Source organism: Trachurus trachurus (genome assembly GCF_905171665.1).
Source record: "Trachurus trachurus genome assembly, chromosome: 6".
Classification (NCBI taxonomy): Eukaryota; Metazoa; Chordata; class Actinopteri; order Carangiformes; family Carangidae; genus Trachurus; species Trachurus trachurus.
This window is the reverse complement of record NC_139897.1, coordinates 30,819,486-30,845,431: the sequence shown is the minus strand read 5'-3', so window position 1 is coordinate 30,845,431 and position 25,946 is coordinate 30,819,486. Positions and strand designations below refer to the sequence as shown.

At 43.8% G+C, this 25,946-nt stretch overlaps 2 protein-coding genes across 2 annotated transcripts in view; both read left to right on the top strand.

The window, feature by feature from the left end:
* The window catches only part of LOC310987226 (cytosolic 5'-nucleotidase 1A-like), a gene marked incomplete at its 5' end in the record, with an annotated part of 6,269 nt that extends 1,897 nt beyond the window's left edge, over window positions 1–4,372 (top strand). The window contains 4 exons of the mRNA XM_083973416.1: window positions 19–154; window positions 264–386; window positions 1,424–1,554; window positions 3,939–4,372. Coding sequence (XP_083829542.1) covers window positions 19–154; window positions 264–386; window positions 1,424–1,554; window positions 3,939–4,178 — 630 coding nt within the window. The 3' untranslated portion in view covers window positions 4,179–4,372. The remainder of the gene's footprint in view (window positions 1–18; window positions 155–263; window positions 387–1,423; window positions 1,555–3,938) is intronic.
* Window positions 4,373–4,749: 377 nt separating this feature from the next.
* On the top strand, window positions 4,750–17,585 carry LOC310987225 (protein NLRC3-like; the record flags this gene model as incomplete). Its single annotated transcript, XM_083973415.1, has 6 exons — window positions 4,750–4,774; window positions 12,254–13,422; window positions 16,298–16,932; window positions 17,040–17,213; window positions 17,305–17,478; window positions 17,582–17,585. 6 exons carry the CDS (start codon window positions 4,750–4,752, stop codon window positions 17,583–17,585), a joined length of 2,181 nt encoding a protein of 726 aa, XP_083829541.1.
* Window positions 17,586–25,946: the final 8,361 nt, after the last annotated feature.

The following is a 25,946-nucleotide window of genomic DNA, read 5'->3' as shown; positions in this document are numbered from 1 at the left end:
GACTTTGTTTCCCATCAGGCTCTGCAGAGAGTGAATCAGCGTCTGCTGGAGGCGTATCCCACGGAGACGCTGCTGTTTGACGTCGTCATGGTGACCACTGATGCGCAGCAGCAGCAGCAGAGCTCCCGCATCATCAGCAGCACCAGACGCTACGGTAATTTAACTTTTTAAGAGTTTATCCGGTCAGTGACGGGTCAGTGTTCACTTCCTGTTGTGACATCATCGTCATCGTCATCGTCATGGTCACCGTCGCTCTGCTGCAGGTCTGGACGTCGGCAGCTTCTGTTTCTCGGCTGAGGAGGATTTCACCGACTGTTTGCTGGACAACAACGTGCAGCTGTTCCTGACGACGGACAGAGACGAGGCGTCGCAGGCGTCGCAGAAAGGTGAGGAGGCTTCGTCTCTTCTTCACCTCCACGACGACGTTACCACGACGACGCCACGTTTTCACAGCAGGATGATTAAAACTTAAAATATGATGAAGTTCCCCTCCATTGCTAACATATTGGTAATGGATTGATCGTGTATAGGGCTGCAACTAATGATTATTTTTGTCATCGATTAATCTGTTGATTATTTAAACGATTAATCGATTAGTTGTTTGGTCAATAAAATGTTTAAAAATGCCAAATCAGTGTTTCCCAAACCACAAGACGACGTCCTCAAATGTCTTGTTTTCTTCACAAACCAAAGAGAGACTCAGTTTATTGTTTGTTATTGTCATAAAGGAACAAATAAACCAGAAATATTCACATTTAAGAAGCTGAAATCAAAGAATTTGGACTTTTTTTCTCTTAAAGGGACAGTTCAACATTTTGGCAAATTGGCCCATTGCCATAATCCCTTATTAGCAGTAGGTTTGTTACCTTTAATTGTCAGTGCAGAGTTGTTTTCGAGGCAAATGCAAAACGCACGCTGCCTTCAGGGACAGTTTTTCACCAAGCAGTCTCTGTATTTCCCTCTAAAACAACTCTGTCTGGTAACGTCTGTTATTATCTCATAGCGTGGTGAATGTGCAGGTCACAACTTGTCCACCAGAGCGTTGTGGAGTTGTTGGATTGTGTATTTGATGAGTTTGATGAGGGAAACCAAGAAATCCCATAATGAGCCTCCGTAGCGTAGCTCTGAGCAGCTCACGGCTCTGCTCCGCCGTTCTAAAAATAGCTTGCACCGACAATTAAAGGTAACGAACCTACTGCTATGACTATAGGGGTTATGGCAATGGGCCAATTTGCCAAAATGTTGAACTATCCCTTTAAAAAAACTACCCATCCGATTATTCGATTATCAAAATAGTTGATGATTAATTTAATAATCAACTGTTGTTTGATTAGTTGATTCATTGTTGCAGCTCTAATCATGTATTGACGGTGTATTGGTGAGTGTGGTGTCAGAAGGTGAATCCTCCTTGTCCTCGGTCCAGGCGTCCTCTCGGCGCTGTTGGACCAGCAGACGGCTTCCTGTTCGTCTGAGCAGCTCAGAGTTTTATTCTGTGGCGACGCCGTCGTCCAGCCCGACGTCAGCCCGGCGTCGGCGTGTCAACGGGCCGCTCAGGTAGCTACTCGCCGCCGCCGCCGCCAGCTGCCTCTTTCATCAGCTCTTGTTAACCTTTCCCATATTCCATGTTATAAACTGTTTGTATACAGTATAAACTTGTCTGTATACGACATCTACTGCCTGTCCTGGGGGAGGGATCCCTCCTCTGTTGCTCACTCTGAGGTTTCTCCAGTTTTTCCCTTTTAAAGGACAATTCCAGGTGAATTCAACTCGGGGGTGTATGTTCCTATCATTTTAGGTCTAAAAGAAGGAATCTGAAGATTTGCAGTTTAGTTGCTCCTGTTTTGTGGTAGTTGTGTCTGTCCCCGCATCGCCACGGCAGCGATCAATGGGAGCAGATGCAAGTTCTGCTGCTTAGGCTGTTTACATCCCTCAAAGCCGCAATTGTTTTTCCACGGACAGCGTCAGATGGCGACTCAAACATGCACCGAGAAGTTTATTTACTTCAAGCAAGCCGACATGTTTGTAAAACTAGATCTAATTCAAAGTCTCCCGGAGTCTCGAGTTGATGTGCTCGGTGTGTTCAGGTGCAGTGGGAAAGCTACCGTTTGTGTCATAAACACAGGAATATCAACTCTTGACTTGCTTCAAGTGTACATTTTTTTCCACAGACAGCGTCAGGTGGAGACTCAAACATGCACTGATAAGTTTTTTTTACTTGAAGCAAGTCAAGAGTTGATATTCCTGTGTTTATGACACAAACGGTAGCTTTCCCACTGCACCTGAACACACCGAGCGCATCAACTTGGGTCTCGCGCGAGACTCCAGGAGACTTTGAATTAGATCTAGTTTTACAAACATGTCGGCTTGCTTGAAGTACATAAACTTCTCGGTGCATGTTTGAGTCGCCATCTGACGCTGTCTGTGGAAAAAAATTGCGGCTTTGAGGGATCTAATTCAAAGTCTCCCGGAGTCTCGCGCGAGACCCAAGTTGCCGCTCGGTGTGTTCAGGTGCAGTGGGAGAGTTCCCGTTTGTGTCATAAACACAGGAATATCAACTCTTGACTTGCTTCAAGTAAAATAAACTTATCAGCGCATGTTTGAGTCGTCACCTGATGCTGTCTGTGGAAAAAAATGTACACTTGAAGCAAGTCAAGAGTTGATATTCCTGTGTTTATGACACAAACGGTAGCTTTCCCACTGCACCTGAACACACCGAGTGCATCAACTTGGGTCTCGCGCGAGACTCCGGGAGACTTTGAATTAGATCGAGTTTTACAAACATGTCGTCATTACTCTTCATCATTATCATTAGTATAGCATTGTTGTTGATATTAATATTACTATTGTTACGTCACTCTTTTTTTCTTTTTTTTTTTTTAATTTCATTTTATTTTTTTCTCCCCCCCCCACTCCCTCATGTCTATTATTAACTACTTATCTATTTTATTTCCCTTTTACATAATTTAAGTATTACTATTATTATTATCATTACTGTTACCAACCTGCATAGATATCACATGTGTGCACACACACGCACTCACACACACACACCCACACATACTAACACAAATATTGTTGTTTGTTTCACAATTTGTTCTTGTTATCTTTGTCACATTTTGTTTTTGTCCACTGTACTGTATAATTTCACAATAAAAAATTTAAAAATTTAAAAAAAATAATTTGAAAAAAAAAACAAAAACAAACAAACATGTCGGCTTGCTTGAAGTAAATAAACTTCTCGGTGCATGTTTGAGTCGCCATCTGACGCTGTCTGTGGAAAAAAATTGCGGCTTTGAGAGATGTAAACAGCCTAAACAGCGGAACTTGCATCCGCTCCCATTCATCGCTGCCGTGGCGATGCGGGGACAGACACATCTACCGCAAAACAGGAGCAACTAAACTGAAAATATTCAGATTCCTTCTTTTAGACCTAAAATGTTAGGAAAACACACACCCCCGAGTTGAATTTGCCTGGAATTGTCCTTTAAAAGTAGCCTGACAAGCCAGACTATATCACTAAAATGTATAGTCTGGAAACGACCGGTAGACCTCGGCTCAATCCAGGGGGCGGGATGAAGGCTGTCTTTCAAACTGCCTCTGCACGCAATAGGGTAGCGCTAGCTAGCGCTACGACCAATCAGAACAAAGAGCAGGATGACGTTAGCCTGACAAGCCAATTAAAATGTATGTTGCCATCGCGTTAAGCCGCCCAACGACTCTCTAAACAGATAGAGCGCTGTGATTGGTGAACACAATCGGTGTTCGAGACTCAAAAAGTTCCTATGGCTCGTTTCTAGACCCACCAGATATATCTGCTGCCGCTAGGGTGCGTCTAGATTTCTAGGCTACTTTAAAAGGGTTTTCCATGGAGTTTTTCCTCAGTGGATGTGAGGGTCAAAGGGCAGAGGATGTTGTTCACTGTCTCTCTCCTTTTGCAGAGTTTGTCGGCTCGGCTCGGTGAGATGCGGCGGAGGTTCGGCATGGTCGACAGCCCGCTCAGCTTCGTCATGGTGACGGCGCGCGGCGGCAGAGAGAGCTGCTGCGCCGCGCTGAGGACGCTGCGGTCTCGGGGCGTCGGGCCGGACGAGGCGTACTGTCTGGCCGGGGCCCCGAGGGGCCCCATGCTGTCGCTGGTCAGACCTCATTTCCTGCTCAGCGACGGCAGCCTGGAGGAGTGATGACATCACAACGTCGCATGACCTCACAAAGAAACGTTCACTGTGTCTTTAAGAGAAAGTTCAGATCGTCAGTCTGACTGAAGGTCAAAGGTTCAACCTCAGAGTTTCTGTTTATTGTTCATGATGAGGTCACTGATCGATGACCTCACGTCTGAACTCAATGCTGTTTGACTCTGATTCACTTTCACTGTTCGTCTATTGATTGGTGATTGGGCTATTGATGAGTTCAGGTCTGATCAGGTTATGATCCGTGTTTGGTTTAAGAGAGAATTAACTCTGAACTCAGAAGATTTTAGGTTAAAGCTTTAGGAAAATCAAATAATTGATTATTATTATTATTATCGACGTTTGGTCACGCACAAATGGTTAAACCCAAACTGTTACATTTGTTTCTGTCATTTGTTGCACAGAGATTAAAGATTATGTATTAAACGTTATTTATGGAGACTTACGATGAATATAAGGACTGTACAAGAAGAAAAGGAAACACTGCTCTAGATGGATTGTCTGTTAAAACAATGATTAAACTATTAAAATGACTCTGTATAGTACTGACACCCTGAGTGAGGTCATGAATGGTGTGGGTAACGCATGGGGTAACGTTACACAGCTGCATGTTAGTCACGCCCCCAGTATCCCTATCTTGGGGTACCTACTACTATACAAAAGAAAAATCAGAGAAATGTCCAACTCTCTTACATCACAGAGGAGGTCTAGAACAATACGACTGACAGGATCAATGCACAAGTGGCACAAAGTTCCTTCTATTTCAGCCTCGTATGAATCCCTATTCTAGGTGTGTCTTATAGCTCAGTGGGTAAAACAAATAGTTTTAAACATTTTAGTCCATGCTGCAGCGAGTCTGGGAACGTTGATGGAACTGAACTCCCACTAAAATAAGCGAGACTCGGCCGTTGAAGTCAGATTTTGAGCTAAGCGAGCTTGATGGAGGAAACCTGGTGTTTGTCACTGTGAACTGTTTATTGTCACAGTTACACAACAAACAAACACAAACACATGACTCAACTGTCACATTAAGGTTGTATTAAATTACTGTGTGTGGTGTGTTTCTCAGATACTTCAACAACTTCTCACTCACCAGGGGTCTCATTTATAAAACTGTGCGTGGGATCGTTACTAAAAGTGTACGTACGCCCAAAAGCCAGGTTTTGCGTGCGCCAGTAAATATTCAGAGTTATAAAACCCTGCGTACGCACACTTGCAAGCAAACTTCCCTTTATAAATCAGAGATCTCCTACAAGTGTGCGCCGCTGAATCAGCTTCACGTCCCTCCCTGTACACGCCCTGTTTTAACCCTAGATGGTCAATGCAAACCACCACATGAATGCGATCTGCATGTCAATGAGCCTGACGTGCTCTTGTTCTGTCGGTGTTGTGAATCAGCTGCAGGTGTGAAAGTGGTGACGTGTTGCTGCAGCTGTTAACGGCGTCAGCGGCTCAGAGCGCACGCGGTGTTGTTTTGGTGCGCTGCCCTCTCACATGCTGGACCCGGTTCGGCACGTAGTTACAACAATGACAACAGTTCTAATCTGAAACGAGTTATTAACCATTCGTCTCCCTCTCCCTCCTTTCTCCTCCAGCGGTGCCGTGGTGCAGAATTACGCACGGGGCTCACCGCTGTATTATTTACAGTAATTAGACTGATCGATAAAACTTTGAATAATTAGCAGAATCAGTTACATTCTGAGGAATGATCAAACATGACACTTCTCTTGATAACAAGAAAACAGAATGTAACAATTGTGGGAACGATTAGCTACTGGATTTTTTTTTTCCAGAGTTTGAGATTTAATTGACTCAAGATCATATGTTCACACAGTATCATAGGAACATATAGTTATTTACACCGTGTATTTATCCCATGCAGCCGCGCCTCCTCTCCTCCTCCTGCGCTCTGGGAGTGGACAATATGACGGAGAGATGGTGGTGATTAAATATAGAGAAGGAATTTTGATTTTGAATTTTAAGTTAGATTCTAAGAAGATGTTTCTGAAACATCAGTCCGATGCAAAATAAGGGCGCTGTTGAATTAAATCACCGTGGCAACATGGATCTAACGCATACGGGTTGAAATTAAATGTGTGACGGCCGATAATAAAAACATAATCGCTCTTCTCAATCATCATTTCCTGAGTCTGACTTCAGTTCACCACCACACCGTCTGTGTCGCCAATTCCCCTTTTCCTCCAAACCATGCGTACGCATGGGTCAGAGTTTGCTTAGGGCTGCGCACATTCTCCCGTCAAGTTTTTTTTTTATAGATCACAACCTTGGCGTGAAAAGTCACGTACGCCACTTTCAGCCCCGTTTTGTGCGTACGCAACGGTTATAAATGAGACCCCTGTTCACTCACCTGTGACCTCACGTGGTCATTCATTGTGACAGAATTTTTAGGAATATTAACAAAGGAAAGCACTCGGGTCTGACATACATCTTAGGGTTTAGGCAGAGACAGAGGTTCAAATTACGACAATTACTCATCAAAATGTTAAAATCTGCTAAAAACGGGGCAAAGGGAAACCAGTCAGGGCTGAGGTGAAGCTCTCTCCAAGGCCAAACAGCAGTGATTGGGACAGTGCAGCCACCACAGCCCTGCTATTGACCAATGCAACAGTGCTGTGCTGCATTGTTATAGAGGTAGACCAAGGAGACTGTATGTATTATTTTCATGTGTTTTCACGACCTCTGTAGTGAATAAACCCAGGAAAACAATCACATCTGAGTCATCTTTGTTCCTGAGCCGCACTTATTACACCTACTATAAGTTATCAGGAATCTTATCAGCAGATGGACTTTGGCCTTGTGGTGGTGGAGCAGTGGATGAAGCTGGTGTCTTTCCTGTTACTCATTCATTGTTTATTGCTTTATAATTTCCATAGTACATTGTTTAGTTCACCTGGGTACATGTCATTTTCTGTTACTGTAGCTTACAGTTTTTCTCTGTTGGTTTGGCTCATTTCTTGAAACAGAAATTACATTCTTAAAACTATAAGACCATTTGGCCAAACAGTCTTACAGTTCTGCACAACATTACAGCTCACTAGCAAAAGCGCATATCTCTCCCAAAACTGTTCACACATGCTTCAAAACTAGATTCCTTTACCATGTAAAGTGTCAGTACCATCAAAATGGCAAAGATCTTTCTCAATTGCTTTTGGCTCATTTGCATTCACTTAGTGCTTTTACCAAAAATAAACTGGATGGTTCAGCATAACACCATGGATGAGCTGCAGAACCTCATATCTCTCCCAAAACAGTTTACTTATGTGTCAAAACCAAACTTCTTTCTCATGTAAGTAGTCAGTGCCCCCAAAATGCATCATCCCTGTGGCATTCTGTGAGCACTGCAAGTCAAAATGCTTAGATGTTTTGTCACTATGGCAGAGACGTATAAAACCGAAGAAAAGGACTTTACAGTAAGAGCAGCCTCCAAAGTTTGACATCACACACACTGCACTCATATTGCCAAGGAAATTGTAACCATTTTTATTCACATAGCCTACATAAAGTAACTCAAGATTATGTACTGTAAAAACAAAATGTATAGGCCTACAGTTCTCTGTACATGTATGTATGTGTATGTATGTTTATACTGCAAAAGGTACAGGCCAAGCTCTATATATACGCGTTTGGCAGCATTCACAATCATAGACAGCACCAGTCAGGTAGCTAAACAGCTGATTGATTGGTCATCTGAGATGTAGGAACTCCTCCTTCGTTAGTCAAGTTCTAATTTCACCTGACTGTCAATTACTGTCATGAATTTATGAAATGCTGCAAGAAATTCATATGGTTTTCATGGTATTAGCCTACAGTATGTTGACTCATTTTGACAGTTGAACAGACTATTGTGCATATGATGATTTACACAGTGAAATCATGCTGACATGTTTTGGAGAGAGCAACCATTAGACTGAGAATCAACTAATCAGCTTAGATCAGCAAGATCTATTCATTTGGAAAATGTGCTAAATGTATGCTCATTGTGCTAACTCTAGGTTGGTTGGTTGGTTGGTTTACTTTACTTGTACATAACCATTTGCAAAGATGCACTAAGACACTTGAGACATGTACTAAGACATTTGCAATTTGATGAAATCAATGAGAAATGCCATTCTGTTGTGAACATTTGCAAGGTGGTTTGGAGATTTGTCCATGTTATTTTGAGAATGTAATTTCTGTTTCAAGAATCGAGCCAAACCAATAGAGAAAAACTGTAATGAAGCTTAGCAAAAGTTCAGTCAGGAAGGTTATGTCTCCAAGCATGCTGACTGAGTCTATTTCATCTCTCCTGCTTCCCTCTTAAATCCACCCTCAGCACCTGTCCTCATCCAATCACAATCTGCCACCTTCTCTCCTCCTCCAATCAACTTTCATCTGTCATGTTTCAACCAGCCCGCAAAAAAACTCCGCAGGCATCATCCCTACCACCACCAGTGTCTGGGCCCGGGGGAAGTCCTCTTCAGATAGAAGCTTCACACTCATCAATCTGTCTTCTGAGCTGATCTGCTCCCTGGGGCCTAAGCACCAAAATATTATTTGTTCACAATAATTGTCTTTCTGCTTCACATCCTGTCTATTCCATTCTTAATAGTCTGTCCTGATTGAACTTCCCTCATGTAACTTTGGTCTGTAATATTGTGTGTGATAAACGTTCTTTGTACACTGGGTATTTTATTTCATGGAGCAAAGTGCAGCGGAGCAGATTCATTTATCCAGATAAGATTACAGTATCATATCCAACAGGTGAGTCACAGTTCATAGTTTAACACCAACAGTTGTGTCGCAGTTTATTGTCTCCTGTGGCAGTTACATGAAGAGAGTGGTTATTTGTGTGCAGCTGGAGGCAGCTTCACCACCTGAATCAGCCTGTGGAGGAGGCGGAGATGAGCCGCTGCTCTCCCGCTGTCTGAGCCACTGATCGCGGCCTGAGCTCGCCCGGACAGCCGCTGGAGAACAGCTGTGACTTTGTCTGTGGTGAGTGGTCTGTCATTAGATTTACACTACAGGACTGATGTGGACTCAGTGTGGCGGGCTGAGCGGCTCACAGGGTTTTTAATATGATGTTCAGAAAGACAGTGAACACCACAGAGACTCCTGCTTCAACAGCTACTACAGTCTATTGATCAGTACTGTTACTGCCTATCATCAGTACAGTGTCAGGTACTTGTACTTTCCTTGAGTATTTCCTTGTTGTGCTACTTCCTGCTTGTACTGCAGCTGAGTTGAGGCCCAGTTGTTGTGTGTGTAACAATCAGCTGTAGCTTGTTTGATCCAGTGGTTTTCTACAGGGACGCTGTCCACACAGAGACTGTGTCACATCAACTCAGTGGATCTCAGTCCTTGTGTGTGTCAGTGGATGGAAACAGTCGTCCATGGATCATGTTGCTGGGCTGCTCTTCACTTCACTGCAGCTTCATGACGCCATCTAGTGGACTGATAGTAGAAGTACAGCAGCTGATGGCAGCTTCCTCTTCCTCACTGCTGTGTGACTGCATTCAGCTGACACTGATATGAAGCAGAGAAGAAGAGCCAATCAGTGGAGGAGCAGCTGGAGACATGATGGACATGTGAGCTGCTGTGCACATGAATGATGTGTGTTTCCTCTGCAGGTGAAGCTACAAAGTGTGTGTGAGCTGATGTGGATGTGACCTCAGCAGCATGGATCAGTGTGAGGACAGAGAGGAGGGAGCCCCTCCCTCTAAAACCACTCTGTGTGGGGGACATCAGGGCCAGACCAGAGGTCAAAGGTCAGAATTAAACCTGTCAGACTTTTCTCTCTAGAAGTCAGTTGTTGTGTTTATTAAAAGATTGAAGATATTTTTCATCAGTTTTTCTCCAACCTGTACATTAATCAGTTGTGTTGTTGTTTCAGGATCCAGCAGCAGAGACCAGACTCTCCTGAACCCAGCTGTCTGTCTTTAAAGAGCAACCAGTCAATAGGAAGGGTCATTGAATTTAAAGGAGGACGTGGATCAGCTGATCAGATGTAAGACAAAACTAAATTTCAAAGCTTTTGAGTCTCTGTTGAACGTTCTTCCTGTGGAGTCAAATTTAAATTATTCTAATTCTGAGTTATAACTCAGACATTGTCCAGCTGCAGTAAAGAGTCCCTGTCTGAACATCCACATGTTAAAGGACAAGTGCAATTTTTTACAACCTGGACATTATTTCTGGCATAAAATAAGGTTGTTTTCTCACCCATGTAACTTTGATGTCATGAGGAGTCCTTTGGACAATATTTAGGTTCATTCGAGAGTTGCTTATAGCCATATAGTGGGAGTGATCGGGGCACAGAAAATGCAGACTCTAAATTACACATTATCAGCGAAACTCGTTCTGTTATCGTCATCCGGGGTCTGTAGAAATCTGACAAATATTTAGCCAGGTTGCATAAAACTGCAAAACTTTTCTGTATTCATGTTCCATGTACCTAAAATATTTAACATCAGCTGTGTTGTTGTTTCAGGATCCAGCAGCAGAGACCAGACTCTCCTGAACCCAGCTGTCTGTCTTTGAAGAGCGACCGGTCAGTGGGAAGGTTCGTTGACTTTAAAGGAGGACAAGGATCAGCTGATCAGATGTAAGCTGTAACTGACAGTCAGATTCAGGTTATCATAGAAATGATAAGAACTTTAAAAAATCCTACAGGAACACTGCATACAGTATTTTTTTTTATGTAGTGTAGAGTGATGGAGAGGGGAGTTGAGGGGTCATGTGTTGTGTAAGTGTAAACAGTGAGTTACTTTTATCTAGGAGCACACATCTTAATTGTGAATGGTTTTTCAATTGAGCTTCACTGACTGCAGTGTGCAGATTTGTTTCATTTTTATTTTATTTGGCAGGGACACAGTATATTTTGTACCAGATAATGGCTAGAGAAGTGTAGTTATTTTCATACGTAGTCCCTGGGTGTGCCATTCACAATAACACACCACCTGTACAGTGAGAAACAATTGTTGCCTGATGTACGATTAAAAAAGATGATTAATTGGGACTATAAGCATAATTTGTGACACCACAGTTTAGAAACCAATCCTGGTCCAAAATTGAATGTTCAGAAGTGTGATGTGTATACCTGAAGTGTACAATACAAATGCCTACGATTGACTATGGTGAAGTACACTAGGATACATCTTGTGTCCGGCAGGTAAACTTAAGTGAATTATTCAAACAATAACATTGATGAAATGGATTCAAGATAAATTATCGTGTGGTTATTAGCTTTGCAGTGAATCGTGCAATAGAAATACTTTTTAATTTTCATAATACTTTTGAGTACATTTCAGAGCCTGTACTTTTTACTTTTACTTGAGTATAGATAATTGGATCAGTACTTTCACTTTTACTCAAGTCATTTTTTACACAGATACTTTTACTTCTACTCAAGTAAAGAATCTAGGTGCTTTTGCCATCTCTGTCTCTCTGTACTGATGTTCACTTGACACTGATTCCTCCACAGAGTGGACCAGGAGAGCTCAGAGGTTCCCAGTGGTCAGTCTGCCCAGCAGCATCAAACACACCTGGACTCCATGTTTATGGTGGGTACATGTCCAACAGCTGCTGTTACATCTGTTGTGTTCACAATCATCTCCATGCTGCACTTTGACACCAGTGGATTGTCAGTCTGTCAGGTTTTAGTTTGATGCTGTCACTCATAGAGTTTCTGTTCCAGCTGCTGGAGGAGAACATGGTCACTTTTGTGAAGAACGAGCTGAAGAAGATCCACAAGCTTCTGAGTCCAGATTACCCAGAATGCTCAGAGAGTCAGAGGAAGGATGAGGAGGTGGTGGACGGTGAGGATGAAGAGCAGAGGAGCATCAGAGAGGCGTTAGTGAAGATCACAGTGAAGCTCCTGAGGAGCAGGAAGCAGGAGGAGCTGGCTGAGCGTCTGCAGAGCAGTAAGAGGATTTCTGTAAAGATTCAACATGATGGAGAAATGAGACGTGCAATGACATCAACACATGGAGGGGAACATGTTCATATAGTCGTTATTTAGAAGAATTATCATGTTATATTTTCTTATCGGCCTGATTTCTTGTGTTTTCATTCAGAACATGTTGCTGCAGTTTGTCGATGTAAACTCAAATCTGCCCTGAAGAAGAAGTTCCAGTGTGTGTTTGAGGGGATCTCTAAAGCAGGAAACCAAACCCTTCTGAACCAGATCTACACAGAGCTCTACATCACAGAGGGAGGGGCTGGAGGGGTCAATGATGAACATGAGGTCAGACAGATTGAAACAGCTTCAAGGAAACCAGACAGACCAGAAACAACCATCAGACAAGAAGACATCTTTAAAGCCCCACCTGGAAGAGACCGACCAATCAGAACAGTGATGACAAAGGGAGTGGCTGGCATTGGGAAAACAGTCTTAACACAGAAGTTCACTCTGGACTGGGCTGAAGACAGAGACAACCAGGACATACACTTCACATTTCCCTTCACCTTCAGAGAGCTGAATGTGCTGAAGGAGAAAAAGTTCAGCTTGGTGGAACTTGTTCATCACTTCTTCTCTGAAACCAAAGAAGCAGGAGTCTGCAGATTTGATCAGTTCCAAGTCGTCTTCATCTTTGACGGTCTGGATGAGTGTCGACTTCCTCTGGACTTCCACAACACTGAGATCCTGACTGATGTGACAGAGTCCACCTCAGTGGACATGCTGCTGACCAACCTCATCAGGGGGAAACTGCTTCCCTCTGCTCGCCTCTGGATAACCACACGACCTGCAGCAGCCAATCAGATCCCTCCTGAGTGTGTTGACATGGTGACAGAGGTCAGAGGGTTCACTGACCCACAGAAGGAGGAGTACTTCAGGAAGAGGTTCAGAGATGAGGAGCAGGCCGGAGAGATCATCTCCCACATCAAGACATCACGAAGCCTCCACATCATGTGCCACATCCCAGTCTTCTGCTGGATCACTGCTACAGTTCTGGAGGAGCTGTTGAAGACCAGAGAGGGAGGAGAGCTGCCCAAGACCCTGACTGAGATGTACATCCACTTCCTGGTGGTTTATCTAAAACTGAAGAAGGTCAAGTATGATGGAGGAGCTGAGACAGATCCACACTGGAGTAAAAAGAACAGGAAGATGATTAAGTCTCTGGTAAAACTGGCTTTTGAGCAGCTGCAGAAAGGAAACCTGATCTTCTATAAATCAGACCTGACAGAGTGTGGCATCGATATCAGAGCAGCCTCAGTGTACTCAGGAGTGTTCACACAGATCTTTAACCCTCTGGAGTCTAGGGTAAAATCGGCCGTTTTTGACTACTTTTGATTTTACCTTTATATTTCACCTTAAAAACTGTTTACCTTGCCTTGTGTGGTGTCATTGTTTTCAGCACAACCTCACCTGTGTGGATTTACAGTTATTTTTCCATTTTGATATACTATACTAACACAGTGGACCTAAAATCACACAGAAAACATAAAATCCGAGTAGAAAAAAGTTATATTTTTATTTGTGAAAACCACAAATATGTTTAACCAACCACTTTTATAACTTATAATGCAAATATAAATTGTGAAATTCAAAACCTTTGTACAATTTTAGCACAGAACAGACAAATTTACCACTATTTACATTAAAATGCAGGCAATGCCTTAGGCGTTTTTTGTACAACTATTTACAAAACAATGTCATAACTCCCAAATGACACACAAATTATTTGTGCCACTCAAAGAAACAGTTCCTGTCCACCACAAGACAGAGGGGCACATCACAGGCCTGACACTTCCAGGGTGTGTCACTCCTCCTGTTGTCCACCTGAAGGCAGCGCTTGCACTTCAGTCTGCCTTTGGTGGCTTTTTGGCCAGCATCTGTGGCTGTGGTGATGGGCACAGGAATGTGATCACCCCTCCTGCTCTGGGGAACACCTGCTTTGTCCATGCCACAAAGCTGAGACACCAGCTCCACCATGAAGTCTTTGTGTGTCATGGGCTGCACCTGCTTGGCATTGCTCATCTCACGGTGCAAGATGAAGGCATTTGTTGTTGCAATGTCCAGGAAGTGCAGCAACACGGTCCGGTACCAGCGAGCAGTTTTTCTGTGGGTGGAGTAGTACTGGATGAGTTGGTCTGACAGGTCGACCCCACCCATGCTCTTGTTGTAGGCCATGATTGGAGTGGGACAGGGGATGTCTCTCACAGCCCAGCGTCCATCTCCATCCTTCACTCTTCTCTGCACTGTCTCACCTGAAAATGCAGGATGGATGGTGGAGCACACAGACACCTCCCGTGTATCCATCCACTTCACAAAAACCAGTGGCCCCTCTCTGATCCATCTCACTGATCCTCTTCTGCATTTTTTGGAGAGAGCATTTTCCCTCCCTCTGGGGCATCCTCTTCTGTTCTCCCTGTAGGTGCCACATGCTCCGAACTTCATGCTGGCCAGGTCCATGAACAGTTTGGGGCTGGTGTAGAAATTGTCCATGTAGATATGGTACCCAGTGCCGAGACAGGATGGCTGAATGAGGTCCATGACTACATCATAACACAGCCCATGTTCACTTGCAGTTACAGCCTTCCCTGTGTAAATGCTGAACCTGATGGTGTAGCCACTGCTTGACTCAGCCAATACAAAAAGTTTCATCCCCCATTTAGTTGGCTTGTCTTTCATGTATTGTGTCATGCCGGTCTTTGCCTTAGTTGCCACCATCCTTTCATCCACTGACAGCTCCCTCCTCGGGTGGTAATAAGACTGGCAGGCAAGGAGGATGTCATCATACAGAGGCCTGACTCTGAACAGCTTGTCATGGCCTGGTGTTCCCTTCTTCCTGTCGTTCTCTGCATCCTCCTCAGGATCACTGAGGTGGAGGTTCCAGAATATGGACCTGAACCTGTCTCTGGTCATCACTTTGGCTGGGAGTGGCACCGACAAAATGTGATTCTGTCTCCAGTAGTCCTGGAGACTCGGCAGCGACACCAATGACATATAGATCAGGAGACCAAAAAACTCATACAGGTCCTCCTTCTCTATGTCAGTCCACTTGTATTTTTTCCCTGACTCTTTGTTTTTTGCAGCATTTTTGTTGGTGTTGCTGCAGATGGTATTGACTGTGTCAGTGGCAAAAAAACAAAAGAAAAAGGTCTTTTGGACTGTGGGGGGAAAGTGTCTCTACCTGGACTCCTGGTGGTCTGTGAGGCTGGAACCTGCTTACTGCTGGGGCAGCGTCAGCATCCTCCTCCGTCTTCCAGGGCTCAGAGCTGCTGCGTGGATCTGCTGCGTGGCTCTGCTGCAGGCAGCGGGGACCGGCCCTGGTGGGCGTGAAGCGCCGTCCCGTCCTCTGGGCGGATCTCCGACTCCGTACACACGTCGGAGGCTCCTCTTCCTTTCTCTCCTCCTCCAAAACAAACGAGGGATCATCCACTTCGTCGTCAAAGTCCGCACTCTCCGGCTCAGAGTCAGACTCGGGCTCCGCGGCGTCTCCCTCCGCTCCGTCCAGCTCGAAGAAGAGCTCCGCCGCCCGCTCCACATTCATCAGCCGCCTCATTGTTTTGTCACAAAAAACAAAAAAACGACTGCACTAATCACTAAACACACGACACTACACACTACACTAAACCACTACACACTAACTATGCACTCAAAATACGCTAAATGTCACAAATCACTCCAATCTCAAAACTCACTATCACTATCTCTGTCTCTATCTATCGCCGCCGTAACTCCCACAACTTTCCCTTTTTCCCCAGCAACTAAATGCCGGGCTTTGCCATGCTATTTTTTGATTGATCGATGTGGTGCATTTTTCCACCAATAGGAGAGAGGCGTGGATGTATTAGAGAGGTTGTCATGGTTTTTTTTTTTTTTTTTTTGGCAAGCTGCCAGCACTTTCGTCACACTTAATAGCTCACTTTTCCGGTCTCAAAATGCACCGAACGTGACGAAAATATTCAGGAAAAAGTATGGCGTAAATAATATATAATAAATCTGGTTTTATTTGGCCTATCAACACAATTTAAAAACGGATATATAGTTTGTGGTCAGCACTTTCGACACAAGTTGAGACACAGCTGGGACAAGGCTGCGTCTTGCTGCTACGTCGTCATTAATCTGTCACGTGATAAAGACGCGGGGGCGCGTCCAGGGACTCCAGAGGGTTAAAGAGGAGAGAGGCCTGTACCAGGACAAGGTGTTCTGCTTCGTCCATCTGAGTGTTCAGGAGTTTCTGGCTGCTCTTCATGTTCATCTGACCTTCATCAACTCTGGATTCAACCTGATATCACAACAACAAACAACATCTCTGTGGTCTCAAGTGTTTAGAGAAAAACTTGAACTAAATTCTTTCTACCAGAGTGCTGTGGACGAGGCCTTACACAGTCCAAATGGACACCTGGACTTGTTCCTCCGCTTCCTCCTGGGTCTGTCACTGGAGACCAATCAGACTCTCCTACGAGGTCTGATGACTCAGACAGGAAGTGACTCACGGTCCAATCAGAAAACAGTCCAGTACATCAAGAAGAAGATTGAAGAGACTCCCTCTGCAGAGAAAAGCATCAACCTGTTCCACTGTCTGAATGAACTGAATGATCGTTCTCTAGTGGAGCAGATCCAACAATCCCTGAGATCAGGACGTCTCTACACAGATAAACTGTCTCCTGGTCAATGGTCGGCTCTGGGCTTCATCTTACTGTCATCAGGAGAAGATCTGGATGTGTTTGACCTGAAGAAATACTCTGCTTCAGAGGAGGCTCTTCTGAGGCTGCTGCCAGTGGTCAAAGCATCTAACAAAGCTCTGTAAGTGTAGAGATAGTTTGATTTATTCATCAAAAACACTTCTGTCTTTTCAACAGGACAGAAAATAAATTCCTTTCTTCTTTAATTCCTCATGATCATCTCTTCAGACTGAGCAGCTGTAACCTCTCAGAGAGAAGCTGTGAAGCTCTGTCCTCAGTCCTCAGCTCCCAGTCCTCCCATCTGAGAGAGCTGGACCTGAGTAACAACGACCTGCATGACTCAGGAGTGAAGTTGCTGTCTGGTGGACTGGAGAGTCCACACTGTGGACTGGAGACTCTCAGGTAAGGATCCATCCAGCTGTTTATCTGATGACACTTGAACACACCTCCAGGTGTTGACAGTGGTTTCCTGTGTGTTGTTGTGTGTGTTCAGTCTGTCAGGATGTCTGGTCACAGAGGAAGGCTGTGCTTCTCTGGCCTCAGCTCTGAGCTCCAACCCTTCCCATCTGAGAGAGCTGGATCTGAGCTACAACCATCCAGGAGCCTCAGGAGTGAAGCTGCTGTCTGCTGGACTGGAGGATCCAGACTGGAGACTGGAGACTCTCAGGTATGGAGAGGCTGCTGCAGCCACACACACTGTCTGATAGAGGAGGAGGAGCTGGAACATTTTCTATGGCCCCGTTCACACCTGGTATTAACATCTGTCTCAGGTGATTGATGCATTGATAACATCAGATCTGATCACTGAGACCATATACAGAGGTGGTGTAGGCCACAGTGAAGCTCCGCCCACTCCACTGACGTCCTCTATCACAGTCTGACACGTCCCAACACAGTTTATACTGAAGCCAAAATCTCTGAGTGTTTCAAACATGAGCTGTGCAGCTTTCATCGGTCACAGTGACAAACTACTGGGATCAGGAGTTTCTCCCCATGACTTCAGTGTCTCATCATAACTCACTGTTTCATATTCAGTAGAAGAGATCTCAATGACGAAACCAGATGTTGGCAGCTGTGCTCTGAATCTCTCAAGATTTTATTTCAGAGTTGATGAGGAAACATTTCAGCTGCTGCTGGTTTAAAGTTATGGTTGGTAATCATGTTCAGAAACACATTTTGTTATACTGGGTGAAATGGTCCTTCTATCCTGAGAGTAGTCAACACATTATCTATTCAGAAAAAGGAACTGACTGAAGTTGATTAGCCGGTGCATATTCTCATTTGCCCAGGTCATAGTATTTCAAAGGAGGTTAAATCGATCACAAGGGTGATGATGTCACTGGATGTCACTGGACATCATCAGTGACATCATCACCCTTGTGAACGCCCACACAAGAGGTTAAATAGTGAGTCTCCACACCAGTTAGTTGGACCAGTCCCAACCTGGTCAGATGCGTACATGAACTGATGAAGCCTCTTGGATGAGAGGTGAAACGTCTTCCTAGACAAATAACTAAGTCCAGTTGCTTTCGATTTAACCTCCTTTGAAATGACTGAAGTTGGTTTTCATCAAAAAGCAAAATTTTCAGACATGAATAGGAATCTTAACACAATCAAAAACTACATGCTTTAACAATATTCTGAATTTAAATTGGCAACAAAAGTAATGAGAGCAAAGTGCTCCGCGTTATTTCAGCACCACGACCACGGAGGAAAGGACGAGACATGCGGACAGACAGACGTCTACAGGCGCTGATCCTGCCGGTGCTGCGGTGCTGGAGCAGCAGACAGACAGCTGTCTCCTCCATTATTAAAATCTGTAAATAAGCTGCGAATAATATCACATTTTAGTTGTGCTCTCTCTCTGGCATTTTAACCCGAGAAAAAAAAGAAAAGAGGAGGAAAGTGATTGACAGACATCAATCATCAGGTTACGCAACTGGGCGCACGTCAGGAGGAAAGCAGGAAAACAAAAGGACATTAGAAACGCTAAGAGAAAAGGAATAATACTGGGAGAAGGAAAACGAGGGTCTATTGATAGTTTGCGGGCCGTTTTCAAAGGTAAGCCTACGTTGTTATTGATATTTCCTGCCGTATTATTAACTCATTGAGTGCCAACCACGCAATTTCTCATTTTTTGTTCCCATGCGTTGAGTGCCAAAAGCAAGATTTTACGTTTTTTGCTTTTTTTTAAATTATGAAAATAGACACTTTAACACACCTGATATGTGAATTTGGGGACTCTACGATGAGCAGAACTGAAATAGATGACGATCAAAAACTCATGACAGCTCATGATCTGGAAGTTTTTATCATAACTCAGCTTCTGCAAACGGAGTTCTGCATGTGGATGCAGCAGCTGCTCTGCTCTCACCCGCGAGGCTCCAGCAGCTCGGAGCCGAACAGGAAGCTCTCAGCCGACAGTCCCGCCCGGTCTTCATCTGGAGCAACACCGTGTCCTCCCCAAGGTCCTCCCGCGGTAAAATCTGATGGTCTGATGGCCAAAGCAGACCGGCATCATCGACCCGTACCACAGAAGGACCGCGACCACCGGCGGGACCGGTGTTCCCGACCTGCTGTGGCCGAGAGACCATCACATTCCGCGGCGAGAGGCTGTGACACAGCACGGTGCGTCTACACGAGCCCTTTGATCCAGAAATGCAAGTGTCAGAAGTAGGGATGGGTATCGAAAACCGGTTCCTCTTCGGAACCGGTTCCAACTTGGATCAATTCTTGGAATCGTGTGCGTGTCTGCTTTAACGATTCCCTTATCGATTCCGTATGGTTCAGAAAGTCGCGCATTAATTGATTAATTACGCGACGTTACGTTAAAACCAATCATCATTATAAATGGGGGTGCTTAGTGTTTATATCCACATGTCACCGTTTGTTCTCACAAAATAAAGTTAGTGGCGTGTCTGCGTGGAGCAGCTGCTGACAGATGCAGCTGACAGTGACGTTTCCTCATCACTAAACCTGTGAGCCACCCTCCGGTCCTCCCTCCCTCACGTCGAGAGGACAGGACAACGTCTCCTGAACAGGCTACATGTCTATTCTTTGTGTTTTTCTCTCTTTATTCTAACCACTTCCTCAGGGCCGGCCCTTGCATTTTGGTGGCCCTAAACAAGATTTTTGTTTGTGGCCCACTCTAAGCGCAAACACCAAATCACATACACTGCTTAAAACTGAATACAGACATGTTTGATAGACAGATGTAACAATACTCAAGTGTTTTATCTTCCGCTACTGAGGCCATTTGTCCTAGAACACTGTATAAAGAAATAATTTTTCTGAAAAAATTCAAATCCCTTGTGAACAAGTCTAAAATGAAATCTTGTAAAATCGCCTTTTGAGCATAAATGTTGTCATTCTGGCATTCTATTTTCACCAAATGTCTTAAATGTGAGATAAAAGAAGCTGAATATTGACTTCAAAGCTTCATCAGATTTTTTTAAATGAGAAATTAGCTTTTTTCCCTCTTCAAACAAAAATATTTACTAAATAAACAGAAAACACACAATTTACATTGTTCATATAATGTGTGTTGTCACTGTCTGTGCTGTGTGAAAGGTAAAAAAAAAAAAAGTGTAAGAGCTTAACAGGTCTGTATACAGAGCTGGAGCTGAGTTTAAGTCTGAACTTTCTCATATATATATATTTTTTTTAAATAATCCTGCTCATCAGATGAGTCAAAACTTTCAGCGTCTGAAGCACCGTCATCACCGCTTCTCTCGCTCTCCAAACGATTCTGCGGGTTTGAAGCTCGGTCTCCTCTGCCGTCTCTCTCCATGCCAGCCGCTGTAGGTAAACCATGGATTCAACCAATTACGCACAGTGAGAGGGGACGATGCGGGCACCATGCTCTGTTATTGGCTCTCAAACCCTGGCTGTGAATAACGTAGGTCATCGAGGGCGGGTGTATTTGAAAGAGGAGAGCCGTCCCTCGGTCACAGGAGCAGTTAAACCGCGTTTCTACGGCGTAAAATGACCGAAATATAAACAAAAACATATCAAGACCGTCGCGTAAACGCGCGTGCCGACCTCAGTGTTAAAATGACTTGAATTGAACCCCAGTACCTTCTGATCATGTGGCCCCACCTGACGGCTGAGGCCCTAAACAACCGCATAGAGTGTTTATGCCAGGGGCCGGCCCTGCACTTCCTTTCAGGTTTTGCTCGTAGCCACGTGAAACGGTAGCTACGCCATGTGTCTTTTCTCTGGCGCGCTCTCTCTCTTTCGCTCGCTCACTCGCTCACTCCGCATAAAAACGAACGTTATGAAAACAATAACTAGTGAGAAGATACAGATGCATAAAAACCATGTAATGGAAACATTGTTAAATTCCTCCTGTGAGCACAGCTGCCCCACAGCCACAGTGGTCTATAGTGTTAACCTGTCCAGGCAGGTCAGTCCTGTCAACTTTTTTAATGTTAGAGCCATTAATGCAGTGTTTTCAACCTTGGGGTTGGGACCCCATGTGGGGTCGCCTGGAATTCAAATGGGATCGCCTTAAATGTCTAGTAATTGATTAATTTTTTTTTTTAAATAAACTAATTATTTTTCACAATCTTAAACAACTATATTCTTTATACATTCCACTTTCTTGAATATAAATCAAGATAAAATAAAATGCAGCATATACAAATATCTGAGCTTGCTCATCTTGAATGAGGGTCACCAGAAATTTGTGATGTCAAAAGGGGTCATGAGCCAAAAAAGGTTGGGAACCACTGCATTAATGCAAACAAACCCATTTCTCTTTTATTCCCTCACCCAATGGGAATCGATAAGAGAATCGATAAGGAATCAAATCGATAAGCAATATCGATAATGGAATCGGAATCGCTAAATTCTTATCAATACCCATCCCTAGTCAGAAGAGTGACAGACACGAACAGAGCACCTTTCATAAAAGACGCTGTATCTCCTTTCCTAGAAAAAAAAGCAGGGATTTTGGTGAAAACCAGCCATGTTTAGCTTGACTTTTCTCAGGAACGGAGGCACGTAGAAACAAACGGTTTGTGGCCATTTGAAGCATAAAGTTTCACCTTTCAAATGGGCCACAGTATGTGTTGGTGGCAATAATATAGAATACACAGTTGTACCACCTGGTAAAAGGAAGAACCAGTTATTAAAGCAGAAGTAAGTGGTCCGGTCGTTTTCGCTAATGCTGCGTTCCAGGCAGGCTTTTGAAATCGTAAATTACAGCTTCAAGTCACAACTTACGACTTTGTAGCGTTCCAGGCAACCCACTCGTGTTTTTCCGACCTGTTTTACCGGGGAAAGTCACTATAACGGCCACTCGTAACTTCCGACCGGTGAACTCGTACCAGATCGAACTGGTACCACTTCACGGTCGGAAAAATACGAGTTTCCTTGAACGCACCATAATAGTCCTCGTCCCTACGTCGCCACATTCACGGCGTTCCTTGGCTGCACACACAGCCCTGCATGCCGTTCTCTCTCCTCATTGGATAAAAACTGTAGGATACGATAAATGTTTTCTCTTCGGCTCAGAGCAGAGCAGAGTGACTGACAGACCCGTGTTTCAGTCCAAACACTCTATGTAAGTGATTGCTGTCGGAAGATATAACTATTTAAGACTTATATTAACACAAATATATCACTTACTTCTGCTTCAATGTAGAGTAAATAAAATGAAAACTTAGATGTGGGCCAGTACTCAGAAGATTAGATTCACTCTGGAGAAATGGGTGTGAGTAGAAAAGAAAACAATAGGTCACTGTCATATGTTTAAAAAAAAAGTAAATAATTAAATTTATTCCAACGTGAATTGATTCTCTTCGTCTTTTCTTTCTTTTTCTTTCTCTTATCTCTTTCTTTCAGAATCACATATAACAACAACGGTATAAGACAAAATTGAAATACACAAATTACTCCCTCTTTTCCCTTACAAGTCCACCTGTCAGGTAAGTATAATTTGATGTCTAATTCTTAGTTTAGTGCTAATTTAGTTATTATTTTAATTGTCTAATTTATTTCTAATTCTGTATTTTTAAATCCTATTTTATTGCGGATCTTACTGACAGGTGGTTTCCTTAACTTATCCCTCTCTCAATCAAAACAATAAACAAAGATAAATAAAAATAGTTACAACAGTAACAGTAGGCTAATGAATAGCACACAAAAAAATAATAATATCACAAATAAAATAAAAAAAATAAATCAACTTCTCTGACAGTCCAGGTTCAGTGGGGTTTGGCTCGCCACTTCAGTTCAGACTGTATTGTCCGACCATCTGAACTGAAGAATCAGGTAGTGGAAGTTGTCGATAAAGAAGGGGGTGATGAGGAGGATGAGGGTAACGATGAGGGGGTTGATGATGAGGGGGGATGATGATAAGGAGGATGATGATGATGATGGGATGATGATGAGGAGGATGATGATGATGATGATGATAGGATGATGATGAGGAGGGGTGAACAGGCTCACACACACACACAAGCTCCTGGCCTTGAAAATACACAGCCAGTATAAATAATTATTAAAACGCTAACTCTAAATTATGTTACCTTGTGATTATAATATTATTTATATTATTAATATTTCAAACAAACAGAAAAAATATATATACAGTGGGCTATTACATTCATGAAACACAACAACACACCATACAAAAAGGCCAGTAACTGCCACCCATCCTAACTGTTGCTTTGGAATGTTCAACCTCTGTTGCTATGGCGGCAGGTACTGCTGCTACTGGGGTTTTACAGTTAGCTAAAAAGTTGGTCTACTTTTGACAAAATAAACATTTCCACTCACCAAGTAGGCTATTTCTTTGGATTTTAGCAGCAGGATGTATACTGCTCCAGGATTGGTGTTGTTCTTCTCTTTTTTCATTTCTCTCTATCGATTATTTTTTCGTTGATCTCGTCTCTGTCTCTGTGTCTCTAGTTGTCCCTCAAGTGCAGTTAGAGCGAGAATTTCGGGCTCACACAGGCTTTTTATACAGGGACAGTTGTTGCTGCCTAAATTAATTATTATTTATTAATTTAAATAATGTAGCCTAAATATAAATCCAGTAGTCACCCAAATAAAAATATTATTTATTTAATACGTCTAGTAATTTTTTTTTATTTTTATTTAAACGGTCTAGTAACTGGGGGTTACACTATGGCTCTACAAAAATCGTCAAAAATGGTCTAAATTGCCGGTACACTTGACTAAAACTTTGGAAAGGAGCGCGGCACTCAATGAGTTAATTAGGAGCGATTAGTACCGTCGCGGTGTGGCATGATGCAGTGGTTGTGGAGCGGATCAGGGGTCGAGTGTGTGACCGCACGGTGGACAGAGCTGTTTGAGTGTGTGGTGGATGTAGGCCTGTGTGTGTGTGTATGTTAAGGTGAAACCGATCAGAGTCTTCACCCAGGTCTGCGTAAAGGTGAAGGCGTGGCTTCAGAGAGAAGTCTGAGGAAAGGGGCTGGGACTTTTGACTTTGTATTTTCAAAATGTGGCCAGATAGAACCGTTTTTCCAGAGTCTCCAACCCTCTCTGTCTGGTCAGATATTGATGATCAATAATCAGCTCAGTCTCTCTGAGATCCTGATCTTGTCCTGATCCTGATCTGTTGTTGTGTTGAGGAGACAGTAAACCACAAGTGTGACATCCAGATGTCATCACTGTCCAGAGGCCTGGAGCTGTCAATCAGAAGAGAGTGAGTGTAGTGAACAGTGTAATAATCAGTGTTTGTGGCTGAATGTGTGTGTGATCAAACAGCTGTTTTCAGACTGTGTGTGCTGCTCAAACACGTCTGACTCCAGATCAGATGAAGCCACAAAGTGGCTCCTTAATGAAAGTCTCCAGCAGCTGGAGCTTCACTTCCTGTCTGAGTCCATGTGCTCTGAGCTGAGCCTGGTTCTCTCTGCTCTACAGTTTCTCTGCTTCCTCTGGACTCTGACTTCAAGTCCAGTAAAAATGTGTGGACAGGTTTGATGGAGCTCAGGACTGGTCCTGAGGACGGCTGCTTTGTTCCACATGATGTGACTGATCTCAGTGAGTCAGTGTGTTGCAGCTGATCTGTGTGAAGAGCAGAGAAGAACAGAGTCATTGATCATGAGATCCTGATCCGTCCTGTCACTGTGATCAGATGGTTTCTATTAGAGCTCCTTCATCCACTCACTGCTGCTGTGGCTCCTGTGGAAACCTGCTCACAGCCTCATTCTTCAGCTTCCTGGGGAGTTTTCTTCAAACAAACACAAGTTGTGTTCACACTCAGTGTTTCTCACTAAACTCACTGTTTCACTGAGCTCTAACAAACGTGTTGAGTGTGTTTCCTTCCTCATCAAACACTGAAACCATCCACTGTTCACAGCTGCACTCTTCTTCTTCACTATGCAGTTTGAGAGTCAGAGGAGCTGTTCAGACTGAGACACATCTGTCCAAATGCAATATGAAAGTACCTCCCAAAGGTGGTTTCGATCTGGTTTGCAAAAATCTGACTTCATGTAATTTGTGATTGTTAAAACTTTAAAAGAGCCATCCGGTTTCAATCTGGATGGGCTAAAAATCGGATTTTGGCTGGCAGTCTGAACTTGGTAAGAGAGTGAAAGTGTGTGTCTGACACTGAAGTGACATCACATGGAGAAAACACACGATGAAGTGTTTCCTCCTCGTCTCCTCCTGCTCTGTATCATCACTAGATAAAGACTCCAGCTCCTTCTTCTCTGTGCTCAGTGTTCATCCATACATACCAGCCTCCATGTGAACACAGTGATAAAACAGTGTGTGTGTGAGAGCCATGTAATGTCCATGTGTGCATGCTGACAGAGAACGTGCTGCTCTGACCCCCCTCCTCCTTTCAGGGTGCAGCCTGCTGGAGTCCAGTGTTTGTCACCAGGTCCGAGGAAGTGTAAGTGTGTTTTTACTTTGAGCAGCACATTCAACCATCTTCACAGTGTCACATCACTGACGTCATGAGTCTTCATCAAACTGTCAATAACTGATCACATGATCAATAACTGCAGCTGTGTCTTGTTCTCTCCATCAGATTCCTGTCGACTCACAATCGACACAAACACAGTGAACACAAACATCAAACTGTCTGACAACAACAGGAAGGCGACACGTGTGAAGGAGGATCAGTCATATCCTGATCATCCAGACAGATTTGACCTT